The 14,411-nt window shown below is 35.2% G+C and overlaps 1 protein-coding gene across 7 annotated transcripts in view; it reads right to left on the minus strand.

The window, feature by feature from the left end:
• CHL1 (cell adhesion molecule L1 like) overlaps positions 1 to 14,411 on the minus strand; it is a 209,905-nt gene that overhangs the window by 52,715 nt on the left and 142,779 nt on the right. For 5 of the 7 annotated variants that reach the window (XM_003894178.5, XM_009200328.4, XM_009200330.4 and 2 more), the window contains exons 7-11: positions 14,141 to 14,311; positions 13,182 to 13,229; positions 11,514 to 11,634; positions 6,730 to 6,914; positions 1,494 to 1,625 (exon numbers count right to left, since the gene is read on the minus strand). In XM_003894178.5, coding sequence (XP_003894227.2) covers positions 1,494 to 1,625; positions 6,730 to 6,914; positions 11,514 to 11,634; positions 13,182 to 13,229; positions 14,141 to 14,311 — 657 coding nt within the window. The remainder of the gene's footprint in view (positions 1 to 1,493; positions 1,626 to 6,729; positions 6,915 to 11,513; positions 11,635 to 13,181; positions 13,230 to 14,140; positions 14,312 to 14,411) is intronic. The other 2 variants (XM_003894176.5, XM_009200331.4) reach the window with 1 other exon arrangement.

Consider the following 14,411-nt stretch of genomic DNA (forward strand, 5'->3'; position numbering starts at 1 on the left):
ATCTGCGTTCCTTACTTTTGTAACCTGAACATTCATTATGAACAAAAGTTGCTTTCATTTCCCTTTGTCTACCCAAAACCTCATTGTTACTTTTCATTTCTTATTCTGTTCCCTAAAGAGATGAAGAGAAAAATCCCAAATCTGAAGATAATAATAATGAGGACTAAGGTATCCTAAGTGTCTGTTATGGGAAAACAATACCAACCAACCATACCTTATGGGGTGCTGTTTTTGTGGCAGTCCCCGTGCTAAGCATTCTCTGCATGATGTTTCCTTTAATCCACAAAACAACCCCGTGAGTCAGTGTTATTTTTATCCCAATTTACTGGTGAAGAAACGGGTTTGAAGAGGGTCAGTGATACTCCCCGTCACGCAGCTAGTAAGTGGTAGAGCCGACATGCAAACACAGGCAGTCTGGCTCCAGAGTTTATAAACCATCACAGTGCTCTACAGATGAATCACTGCCCTAGGCAGCTGGCTACATTTTTTTTTTTTCATTCAATCACAACCAACCGCCACTATCTCCATTCTGCAGTTTAAAAAACATAAGCTTGGGGAGATTCAGAAAACACCTCAAGATGAAACAGCGGGCAAGGTGCACATCCTAGATGGGACCTCAGGTCTGTTATCTACCAACTGGGTTACCCTTGACCTGCGCAGGCCCCAGAGCAAAAGGATAAATGGAAGCCACTATTGTACCTGCTCTTAATTAAGCAATTGACACATAAAAATATGTTCTGTCCTCCTTTCTGATCAAGGACATCCAAAATAATCTGAGCTCTAGGTTCCAGTGGAAGATTTGGGGACTCCTTGGAGCTCTATGCTGAGCATGGTGAAATGGGAAGAGTTGGCCCTCAGTGCTGGGCCATTCCTGTCTTTCCCTGCCCAGCCCATTTGGAGTGGGCTCAAGGTGGACCGGGCATGGGAATTTTCAGGTCTTTGTGCTTGAGGTTGGTAGTGAACAGGCAGTAATGGGACCAGGTTCAGGCTTGGAATGCCACAGTTTCCCTGAGGATGCTTTCAAATCATGGAGACAAGCAGGACCAGAGGGTGACCAGAGCAAGTCCCTTAAAAGGGCGGAGCCCAGGACAGGTGTTGCTGCTGTCTGAGCCTAAGGGAGGTCCTGACTTTTAAACTGTGCCCTCAGCCGCTAGGCTCTCACTCTGTTTCTTCTCAGGGAAAGGAACAATAATTGGCTTTTTTCCTTGGATGCATCCTCTTTCTCATTCAATTTTCTTTTTAAAAATTAAAAATCTTTATTCTTACATATAATTTATAAAAGGGCCCAAAAAGTATAAATATTATTTATGGCTATTCCATGAATATCAAGTCTCAACAACCAAATTGCTTAGAAAGAAGCAATTTCTGATTTGCTCATTATATCTGTCCTACTAATCCATTTACCAACTTCATTTTACACACATGTCTGACCATCATTAATCCCATCAAACCAGGGCCTTCAGCATTGCATTGCAATTGGTTTTTAAACTTACTGTCAATTGGGGAGCCATTGACTCTCCACTTGATTGTGGGTTGAGGTTCTCCTTCAGCCTCACATAACAAGATGCCATTGCTTCCAGTGCTATACACAGCACTCTGAGGCTTCTTTGTCCAGCGAGGAGGCTCTGGATATAAAGTGAAGAGCTCATGAGAGATGTTATCTATGTCAAAAAGTCCAAAAATGTTAAGGCCTGTATTTCTACTTTGCACCAGGAGAGGGCAGACACCACAAAAGGTTTCATAGTAGCTCTTTTTGGTAAACTTGTTCTGCAAAGCAAGGTGGGAGCTACTTTTGCGTTGTAGGGTGTGTGTGTGCGCGTGCACGTGTGTGTTTGTGTTTAATTTGGACTCAACATGTATAATAAATCGACATACTAAAAATAGTTATATACAACCACTTTATTTAGCTATACAAGTAGCTACCCAACTAGGAAAAAACTGAGGGAAGAATAAGCAGATGGTGAATTTATTTCGAGCTGACTACAGGTTATTTTCAAGCTGCAGCATGGCATCTAAAAAGGTGGATACACAAGAATTATATTTTAAGAATTTTAAAAATAAAACTAATTAAAATGTTTAATGTTTATTTTGAATATTTCTTAATTAGTGATCTTATAGCATTTATATATATAATCAATTTGGAAAATAGTATTTCCTAGATATTTTTTTTTGTAAGAGGGGAGAGAGAGAAGCCCAAAAGCAGTGTTTAGTTTTCTGCGGTCAAAGCAATTAAGCAAAAGGTACCTTAAAATTACCTGTATCTTTCTATGCCCTAATGCTCCAGAATTACAATACTACAAAGTATGTCAGAAATAGATGAGACATTTTACTTGACTTCAAACATTATTTCCTTGTTTTATAACTTCATGAATATTGCTATATCAGGGGTAAATAAGAGGTTTAAAGTGTGGATGGTTTGGATAATTTAATTTCAGAGAAAATTGCACAAAACCTGCAGGTAGCAAATCTCATCAAATGTAGTTTGGTTATTTCACCCAAAGATATTTTAGATTTCCATTTTTAGTCAAAAAGAAAAGTCTTCAAAGATATATGTATGTATACAATGAAAAAAATATCAGTAAAATTTTTCTAAGTAAAGGAGGAAAATGAGGATTATGTAAAAAGGAAATACCTGTAAGTTCACTATAAGAAACAAATGTATACAACTAACCTTGGCAAGTTCAAGTTCAAGCAAGATAAGTGCACTCCACAGGGTGTTGACTTAATTGTTAAGTTCCAAGTTAAATATCTGTATTCATAAGCTGTACTACCTGTAGATATTTAGTCACTTGGTTTAAAATACACTAGTCCAAATTATAAATTGCAGATCATTTTCTGAGGTGAAGGTTTATTTTTGTCTATTTTGCATTTTTTGATGATATCCTTACTTTTTTCTGGTATTTTAATACAAGCAATACAAAACTAAATATCTGTAAGTTAGAGAAAAATATTCCATGAACATGAACATTATGGTATATCATATTTATAGTAGAAAATTACAACAATTGCTTTCAATGTATGCAAAAATAAAGAAAATCAAGCAATGATGATATTTCTGTAAATCTTCATGAATAATTACTATTATCATTAGGACATTTACTATTAGGACTATTAGTAATATTAGTATTACTGAAAGAGGTCCCAAATTATCACCTCATCCAATGCTTTCACCTTACAGAGGGCTGAGCTTTGGAGAAGTTGCCTGAATTGGCCAGGGCCACCAGCAAAGGAAGCTCCAGTTCCTGTCCTTGCCATTCTATAGATACATACACAGCAACTATGGATGAGCAGCATTAAGACTCTGAAGTCATGTGATTTTGTTTCTAATTCAGTGTTATCTTATGAATTTGTACCAAAGACAGGAAAGAAGGTTAATTCAATTTATGCCTCCAAGTCCAAGCTCCCCCTATATTTATCAACTGACTCCAGAAGTTCTGAGCATTCACTAGGCTTCATCACTATACTTTACCTTCACCCTTCTGTATAAGCTTTCTTTGTAATTGCTTGAACATTTACTTTGATGCTTTTCATCTGTTTCTCCTATAGAAGTAAGCTGGTCCTGAGTCATGTAATATTGAGAGAGATTTCAAGCTTGTCCTACTCAGAAACAGCTGCTTCTTGAGCCTTAAAACAAAAAATTCTGAGGAAAAAAACCATCCTCATAAAAACCCATTCTTTTAGCTATTATCCTAAGATATATGGTAGCAGGTGAAAATTGCTTATGTTGAAACTTTATGCATTTTCTCATAATTGTAAATACAAAAATAAGATGATAAATATCTCTCGTGTTGCTGGAAACAGAGATGCAAATGTCTGAACATTGGGACTATATATTAAGCAAGCTAAATAGAGATGTTCATCACTAGGAAAAAAGCAAAATAAAACAAACTTGGTACCTATAAAACATACAACACAGTGGTTATTTTTAGTAAAACTGTTTCTTCACAGGTTCTTATTAAAATCTATATTCTAATAAACAAAAAATTGTTAGGTTCAACAAAAATTGGATTTAACTGCAACATTTTAGAAATAGATTTGTTATTTGAAAAAAAGGATTTCTCAAGTATATTAATGACTGAGTTGCATTTGATTTTATGACAACCTTTGAAAATGCAAAAACATTTTGGATTATATTATGGCTCTATAATTATATGCAAATGCTTTCCTATTTCACTTACTAAAGTTCAAAGGCTTTAAATAATTCAAAAGTTGACAACATAAAAGTTATTTGTGGGAGCTTATTTTTAAATAATCTATTGAAATGTGATGTGATTATATTTTGATTTCTGGATATAGACTGTTTTAGATGTCACTCTAATATATCTCTTTTTATTGAATGTGCAATTAATCATATCCTAGATACTCAGAATATATAGTTGTACCTAGTCAAGACATCCTGGCTGCTTTTGCTCATATATATTATAGGATTTGAAGTACAGTCTGATTTCATATTTAGGATGTTGCAACCTAAATTACAAGCTCACAGGATTTGATTATGTTTAGTAATAGGAAAGACATTGCACATACAGAAAGAATCCAACCCAATCCATGATTTTACTTAAGCACAATGGGTGTTTTCAGAATGGAGTAGATTTTTCAAAATACATAATAGCATTGCTATTTTCTCACATGGCAAATCTCTGTTATTTATTTTGGGCTTCTAAAAAAGAGACAAAAAAAGAAAAGGAGAGGGTGCAGGAAGGCAGAAAAAATTGAATAAACACAAGTTCATCCATCCAGATGATTAACAGTTTTTATTTATCACTTCCACACTTTAGAAAAAAAAAAAAAAAAGACATCTTAAGCTCAATTTGCTTTTCACGTGCATAGGTAAAGAGAAACTCCAAAAACATACAACTGAAGGTACATTTAATAGTTTCCTACTAAAGAGAGAGGATAAGAAGTTCCTCATAAAATATCATTTACATCTCAATAGTGCTAGTAGCTGTCTTATGAGTAGTGAGAACAATTTGTTCTAGAAATCTATATTCCTTTAGAATCATATAGTCAACATCTTAAATTGCATAATTAATTTTACATCTTTGATTTTTTTTGTGCAACCCTTGCAATTCTTTTGAAAGGTTTGGTTTTATAGTCAAGAAAACTGTGGCCAGATTGTTAAAATATTCAGCTACCGTAGCTATGTTCCAGCCATCTGGAAGGATTTCTAATAGTCAGCAACTTGGAGGAGAATCTAACAATTAGATATGTCTAGTTCGTGGGTGTGTGTGTGCTGGGGAGGGGAGGAAGGGATTACAGAAAAATACCCCTGTTGCATGATGTAGCCAAATTACATAGAAACATCAAATGATGACTAAAAATATACATAAAATAAATCTTTCAAACTCCTCTTCTCTGAATTGCTTTGTGAATAATTTAATGTCAGAGGAATATATCACTGTTTGCCAGATGTTGACATTAATGTATAATATTGGGCTTTCTTCTATCTAAGTTTTGCTTTTGTCAAGTCAAAGAAAATAAAATTCTCAACTTTGGTTTTCTGTTCTTCATACCTTAAATAATAATACACATTATGGAGTAGGCTTGGAAATACAGTGTTATTCCAAACAGGGGTATGACTAAATCAACTATCTTAACATCTACTTGGGAGGGGAATTTGTGTCTGAGTCCCTTTTTTTCCCCCCATTAGTTTAAACAACAGGCCATTACTTAGGTGTTCCTTGTGTAAACTAAAGCTTTAAGAGGTGAACTTTATTGGAATATTAATGGGTGCCTTAGAGCACTAGTTCACTAAATTGTAGTCTAAAAAGAATAATTCCTTGCAATAGTTAAGCTTACACTGCACTAAATAAGTACAAATGCAGTAATCATTCCATTAATTTGATCAATACAGTCAACTAAATTGTAGATAGAAAGCCTCGGTGTGATTGGATCCACAGAAAATAGTCTGTGTCAATCACATTCAGGGGACTAGACAACCTTCACATCAGTCAAACAGGCACAGCCCTAATAACTACATTCCACATTTAAATGATATCATTTTTGCCTACTTATTCCTATAAATGTAACTAATGCCAATAAAACCTTGATTGATCAAAATCTCTGAATTTATAGAGAGACGATGACTTGAATATAATGTTTTTGCACTTTTTGAGAGAATTTATATTATAGCATAGTCTATTCTTTTTTGCCTGTAAGAAACATATTGAATTTATCACCTGAACCCAAGATATGGATTACAAAAATGTTATATCCAGGAAAGAGCTAACACAACAATTTGCCTGCTTCTTTCATTTATTTGAAGAGCCTCAGGTACAGAGAGTGAAATAAATGGTGAAGGGCACAGCAAGTTAACTGCAGGATTAGGAAGCAAAATCCAAGCTTTCTTCCAGGCCCATTTTAATACTTTATTTCATCATAATCCTTACGGCTGCTTTTATGATTTAATAATATGAAGTGTATATGTGTATTACAATAAAAATAATTTAGGAGACTAGCTTTAATGACTATTTGAATAAATCATGTAAACTGTCTGTGTTTAGCCACGAACATGAGATCTTTTCTTGTCATTTGTCCCTTCTATGTTGTTTTGGGGCATAAGTGACAAACATGCTTAATTAAAGTGTAATAGAATTCAGTGCCCATACTACAATTAAAAGTTGAAACTGTTGACCTGTTTTAACATGTATGATTTAGAAGCAAGGCCTACTACATGTATAAAGTTACTTTTTTGAAAAGCAGGAAAATAGACAAACATGGGAAAGGTACCTTCTACTATAACGTGAAAATCATGAGTGGCTGTTCCCAAGAAATTGCTGGCTGTGCAGCGATAATTTCCTTTGTCCTGGTAGGAGACATTCTCTATTTTCAAAGTCTTGCCATAATTTTCTTTTGTTTCTCTCCCCTTTGGTAAGTCACCACCAATTTTGTTCCAATCAACCTGTGGAGTTGGCCTGTAAAAAATAATTAAATAAACAAACTTTTTTTTAAAAGTGGAAAGTAAAATACAAAGAAAACCTCAGGACCCATCCTTTATCAAGTTGCTTTTACATATGTGCTCATATTCCACTGAATCACATCATCCTTACCAGTGGACAGACACACCCACCACCAGCAATAGTGAACACTGGTGTTGAAGCGAGTCTCTTTTACTGAAAGTTCCTCTAATGCTCTATCTCCTTGGAAACCTTCTCTCTCCTCTATTACGGGGGCTAACTACATGTAAGTGCTGACTAGGTGTGGCTGGATGAAGGATAAATAATTGGAGCTCATTGAAATAATATTACCAAGATATTTTCCAAGTGTGAAAATCTCCCTGTGGGTGGTTTGAGGCAGCCAGTGATAACAGCCCTATTCCCTGTTTGTGTAAAACACAATAAAGTAGGACCTAACAGTCAGCAGAGAGAAGTTTCCCCTTTAATCCTATGATGCTGATACTGGAGAATGTGGCTCCTGTGTGAAAGATAAATGTGTTGATTAGACCCACGAATAGCCTATTCTAGGGCAAGCTGGAGTCTGTAGCACAGATGCTCCCTCCTGGATCACGTTCTCGCCCTTGTGGGGAGTAGAGGAAAGGAGGAATGAACCACATCTTCCCTTGCTTAGTAGTTTCAAAAGATTAGCTCACCCAATCAAAACAAACAGGAAAGTAAAGACAAAACAAAACCAGCGTGATAACTTGTTAAACACCAGCGTGATAACTTTCCCCACGTTAGTAAGGAGGAAAATAGGACTGGGGAGTCAAGGCAGCTACATTAAGAAAAATCCCTTCTCATGAAAACCAGACAAGTGCAGAGGTCATACCCTTTGTGACTCATTTGATTTAAGAATTATGTGGAAAGCAAAAAGGGTTGATTCTAACTGAAGGATGATTGTCCTTTTCTCTTCCCCAGTCAGGCTCTGTAAGTGAGTAGAAGAAACAACTTTGCTAATTTTATTGATACTACACTTTTCCTCTCCACATTTCTTCCTATTATTAATAGCTGTAGGTTATTCGGTACATTCTAAAGATGGGCATTATTGTAATCATTTAACAGTAAGGAGTCTGAAGCTCCAATAAATTAATTTCTTAAGGTCACTGGAGCAATAAATGATATACCACAACTTATATTTGTCTACTCTAAACTTGTTCTTTTTTAATCAGTGTGTTTTATTATTTTGTGCTTTTCAATCTATGCCCTTCCTAACTCTATAGTCTTAGAATATATGCTTCCTGTCAAATTGCCCATTAGTTACTATGTAATAATAGAGCAATTCTTCGAAATTGTGTGTGTCAATATTCTCAAATTATTTGTATTGATAGGTTGTGGTTAAAATAATTCAGTTATTTATGCAAAAAAAAAAATGGAGGTAAAGATGAAGACTCTTTAATCTACATATATCTACTCTTTTCTCTCTTCCTTCAAGGCTCAAATACTAATGTGCTGTGCAGCCTGGAACAATAATGTTATATTTTACCAAGCTAAGAACACATGGCACACTTGTGTAGGACACGGTAATGATGCCTGGGCAGACAGCTGTGAGAGTATATTGGTTGCTGGCTTTCTGAGCACACCACTTAACAGGATGCATAACCCAAGTCTCCTAACTGCTGGCTTTTCACTCCATCTGTCAAAATGACAATTTGCCAAGTTATAGGCTGCTCTGGAACTCAGTTCCCCTAAAACAGGAAATTTTTCATGAGTCCATCCTTTAATAGAGCAAGTAACTCACTTTCAGCAAGATCTCCCGGACTCCCCAGTCTTGGGGTCTTTGAAAACTAGTCTAATTTTCTAATACCATTTACTTGAAAGAATAAAGTAAAATAATTATCTAAAGTATTATGTGAAAATGAGATATAATCTAATCTCAGGATAGGTCTATACCATGGCAAAAATTTCCATCTCTGTTCTTGCCAATTTTTTATACCCCCTGCCTTTTTAAAAAAATTTAAAGAACATTTACTAACAGCATTTGAGTGATGTGTTTTGAGGGAAAATATATTGCTTAATACCTTTTTGCACACAAAATACACTACCTCATAATCTAAATTTTTTTTTCAGGCCCTTGTCTGGCCAACTTTTATTTGTATATTTCTCCATTTATAAAGAAGTATCTTGTGAAAGAATTATACCTACTTTAATTTACAAAACAGAAAAAAAATCTATTTGAGCAGTGCACATGAGTCCACCTATGGCAATTTTATAAGTTTTCCCTCAAAACACATTTGTTCAGATACTGTTAGTAAATGTCCCTTAAATTTCAAACAAAAGGAAATAAAAAATATTTTCAAGAATATAGCTGGAAATTTTTGTCAAGATACAGACCTATCTTGAGATAAATTATATATCATGTTCACCTGACACTTATAGATAATCATATTACTTTATTCTTTCAAGTAAAATGTATTAGACAATTAGACTAGTTTTCAAAGACTCAAATATAGTGTTTTACACAAAATAATAGTACAATATCTTAAATATAATTATTTTTGTTACTATAGGAGGTTAACGGCTTGAAAACTCCTTAGAAAAAGTTTTTTAAATGACCCAAAAAAACTTTTAAAAAATGTATCATCTTCTGAGGGAGGACCCAGATCAGATAGGATTACCCAATACAAAACCAGTATGAGTAAGAAGAGACTACTTCAGGTGAAAATCCTTAAGACAGCGCATCAAGAATTTTCATGTCCTCACAACAACATATATTTTCATCCACTCTATTTTTATATATTCCTTCATGACTCTTCATTTTCTAAAACGCACATGAGAGTATTTCATTACTTTGAAGACATTCTGTGCAGTTGCTAGTCAATCCAAGAGGTCAATGATGGCATTTGTGGGAAATGAGAAAAAAGAATTACTGAAAGGGTCACCCTGCCCAACTCAATGTAGTAATGAACTCTGCAAGAATTTAATTTCTACCACTGTAAACACATACAAATACAACCAGTAGAGCAGGTTGGTGCCATCATGATTCAAACTCAACGTGAGACTTTCCTCTTCTAAAATAATACACATACCAAACATTCCAGACGGAGTCTGTGTCATAGTACCTCTAACTAATTTATGTAAAGACACATGGGGAGTTTACGACCGACAAGCAACTTTGATATTTTTGGTGGATGGAAAGAGAAATTTACAAAGCTTAGGGGTTGTAAAACCATTAAAATCTGCTCCATTTCTAACCCAGTTGTTCAGAATGTACTCTAAATGATGAATGAATATGATTTTTTGAATTTCAAATCCTAGTCCACTAACTACAGTCCCCAAGCCCTCAGCTTATGAACAGATTATATTTCAAATGAGTAAACTCAGGTGCTAGGAAGATGGAATGCATTTTTCTAAGGTATTCTCAATGGTAGAGAAGGACCATAAGTTTGGAAGGATAGTGGTAAAAGTAGGAGAGACCCTGAATGATTAAATATTAAATAAGATGGTCCCTGTTTACATGTACTTAATAGTAGTTAATAAATGGAACAATTTTAAGAGGTGACCAAGTGAGTTCCTTTAGGGTTTTCTTGGAGGATTTAAAAAAGTACATTGTGGGCCGGGCATAGTGGCTTATGCCTGTAATCCCAGGACTTTGGGAGGCCAAGTCAGGTGGATCACAAGGTCCGGAGATCGAGACCATACTGTCTAACACGTTGAAACCCCATCTCTACTAAAAATACAAAATATTGGCTGGGCGTGGTGGCACGCACCTGTAGTTTCAGCTACTCTGGAGGCTGAGGCAGGAGAATCACTTGAACCTAGGAGGCAGAGGTTGCAATGAGCTGAGATTGTGCCACTGCACCCCAGCCTGGGCGACAGAGTAAGACTCTGTCTCAAAAAAAAAAAAACAAAAAAAAAAAAAAAAACCGGATTGCTTTTTCAGGTGTAAAGAAAGTTCACTTAATTAGATAGTGATGTAAAACTCTCTTAAATTACATGGTCTGGACCTCCACGTGTGCAAAGGGCAGGAGGGTAAAAATAGATAAATAGGGCTCCTTGAAACCTGAAAAGGGGCAGATTTAGTAAGTAACACAGCAAACAGGAGTGGGGCAAGATAGTATAGCGCAGAGAGCAAACTCAGCACCAGAAGTGAGGGACTGACTATCAACAACCTCATGCTTCTTAAACTTAACTAAGGAGAATGCTGTCATCATCCCCGCCATCCACAATATCATAAATTGACAGAGAGATCTAATTTTATGAACCTCAGTTACTGCCTGAAGTCTGTAGAGTGAAGTACAAATTACTGCCTCCAGAGATGTAACAACAGGATTTATTTTTATTAATTACTTTATTTTATTAATTTTAATTTTATTTTATTTTAGATGAGGTCTTGCTCTGTCATCCAGGTTTTAGTGCAATGGCATGATCATAGCTCACTGCAACCTCATCTTCCTGCTTCAGCCTCTTGAGTACCTGGAATAACAGTCCTGAGCAGAATATTTGCAGTCCCTGGCAGAATTTATTTCTTTTCAAATAAATAATTTTAAAATATCTAGGCAAACACAGTCTTAATGTGCTTGATGTCTTATTCTTTACAGAACTGGATGGACAGTCATGAGTGAGAGTCGGGTTACTCACAAGCCTTCAGCAAAACACTCAAGCAGCAAGGTTTCCCCTTTGAGGATGGTAATTGAAGACTCACTGCCACTCTCAGTGGGAGGCAATAGTAGTTTGGGTTTTCTTTGCTTGATTGAATTTGCTACAAAATAGAAAAGTCAGAATTTTTTCAAATTAATATACATAAAATTCTGTGACACCACATCTTTCTTAAAACAAAAAATCCGACACACATGAGTGTGTGTGTGTGTTCTATGCACATTTAAATAGACTTCCATTTAACGTATTTCCATTTAAATAGACTCCTCTTCTCTCTTACCATGAAGCATGGGTTTTCCCTCATGTGTTTTTACTGAGTGTAGCACTGCCAAATTTTATAAATGTTATTATTTATACCATATCTTCTAACTCAGAAGGTCAAACAGAAGTCCTTAATAGAAAATCTATGATTTTATATTCTATACTTTAATCATGTCATGTGCAATGACTTTATGTTTATGTTTTTATTTAATTTAAATTGCCTAAGAATTTCATCAGGTTTCTGCTAAAAACAGCTTCCTCACTCCTGCACCCAGAAATTCTCACTGAGGAAGGCTGTGGTAGACACTAGGCATCTATGAATTTATCAAGCTCTTTCAGCAATTTTACCTGTGGTCTCAGTTCCTTAAAGAAAACAACAGTTTTAGGAAATGATTAGCAAGCATCCTCACTAGCTGCATATTGAAATGTCCCATTTCTTATTTTCTTAAGAATATTTTCAAATACAATGGCAAATTAGGATACTTCCATCTTCAAAGGGACTTAAGCAGTAGACAGTCTTCTATACTTTGTATTTTTTGGAAAATAATTGTTGAATATGTACTATATGCAATGATTTTTCATTGAGTACTGTGAAAATATAGCACTATATATGTTTGAGCTATTAATCTCAAAGGAAATGATGTTGGGGATGAATCAGTCCACCTAAAAACTAACGGTTCTTCAAAAGGAGCTTACATCCTGCTCCACTGAAGTTACAAGGATATAAGATATCTAAGTTATCACTGGTCCACATTTTATAGAGAATATTTGCTGCAATTATGTAAATGACTCTCCTCATTATAGAGAACTCGCCTGCTATACAACTCAGATTTATTCAGGCATTTTCCATAGAAGACAAGTTCTGGTAGACATTCTATGGGGGAAAGAATTAAATAAAAAGATCACATAGACACATGAGCTTGAAAAATGCTACAAACTGTTTTTTTCTCAGAAAGTCACAATGTACAGTTGCATGCCAAATATTTCAAGAAGGCTTACAAGGAAAAAATCCACTTAACTTTCTTAAACTCGGTGTTTTCTCTACTTCCTTTGACACTTAACCATTTCTTTTCTTTTCTTTCAGCAAAAGTATCAACCTTATATAAGAGACATTTTAGGAGACCCAAAATAATTACTCCATTAAATATCTCTATCTATTCAATGCATTATGTATATTTCATTATATTTATATAGTTATATATTTATAAAAATCACTCCCTTTGCATATATTTAAGACGGAATGGGGGACAATAGAACCCTCTAAGTTAAGATGTTTTTCTTAATAACAGTATTGTAATAAACTTAAGAGGATATTAAAGAAAAAATTCAAAATCTGAAATGACAATGAGCTATAAACAAAAGTCAACACTCCACATGGGTTCAACTTACCCTTGGAACCAATTTCTGTGGATGAACTTGAGTCATTAGCATGCTTTACTGAAATAAAAAAATGGAAGGAAAAAACACAAACATAATGGTGGATGCTGGTATCAATAAAGAATGAAAAGTCATATTTTTGTCTTAGAAAAATTACAAAATGGTGTAGAACCATGCTTCACTAGAACATTGCCTTTGGGAATATAGTTTTACATAGAAAATAATTATAGTGAGTTTAATCTTGAATTACCACAGATGAACCCAAATGGAGAAGATTCAAGTCATAACTCCAATAAAGAGAACTGAGGCTACTAGAAGAACGTTATAGTGAAGCCCTGGCATGGCGTATCTACACATAAAAATGAAAAAAATCACGGACCAAATTAAACAATGAAATGGTAATGCCAACTTTCGACTATACCAGGGCCAATTATTCAGTCAGTAAACTGTTGTGGATTATTTCTTCCCTTTGAATCTTACGGTTCTTCCTCCCTCTAATTACTTTTCCCATTTGGGAACCCAGGCTGGCATCTGCAGAATCAAGTAGGGAAAGGAGCAATTCAAGTAAGTTTGCCAATTTGGTGATAAAAATTTCCTTTTTTTTTTTGCCTCTGTTGTTTTCTCCCCAATGCCAGTTTATCCAAGATCACAGTGAATCAATGCCCAAGATTTGCTTAGAAAACCGTGGAATTTCATTGTATATTTCACCCACTGAAAATGACAAGATCCTGCAGACGTCAGATGAAATACATTTGTCCTGTGAATTGAGATTTGATTTTCTGGCTGTGAGAGACAGAGCTACTGTGAATCTGCAGCTGCAGATGTCTATTTCATCTGGATGAAGTCTCTAGAGTTGAACTGAACAATGGCGGGAAATATCAACCCAGATTTAAACGGCTTCAGCCAGAAGGAAATTACAGACACATTTGCATTCAGCATACATGATGAAACAATAAATTATTTGGACTTACAACTGTTAACTGTTAGTTTCATTGGCATTTTCTGTACAATAGTCCTTAATCTTGGAAATGCAGCAAAGCAACAGTAATCATTGCGACTGTCTTTTTCTTCCACGTTTGCGAAGTATAGATCTCCCTTTTGGCTCATGTATACTCTTTCATCTTGTTCGATGTGTTCTAATTCTGAAAAGAGATATCTTGCCATTGAAAAGGGCAATTGTCCCTTATTGTGCTTCATCTTCCTTTTTCATTTTCTTTTATATTATTATTTCATTTGATTTTT

The sequence above is a fragment of the Papio anubis genome, chromosome 2 (assembly GCF_008728515.1).
Source record: "Papio anubis isolate 15944 chromosome 2, Panubis1.0, whole genome shotgun sequence".
NCBI classification, from domain to species: domain Eukaryota; kingdom Metazoa; phylum Chordata; class Mammalia; order Primates; family Cercopithecidae; genus Papio; species Papio anubis.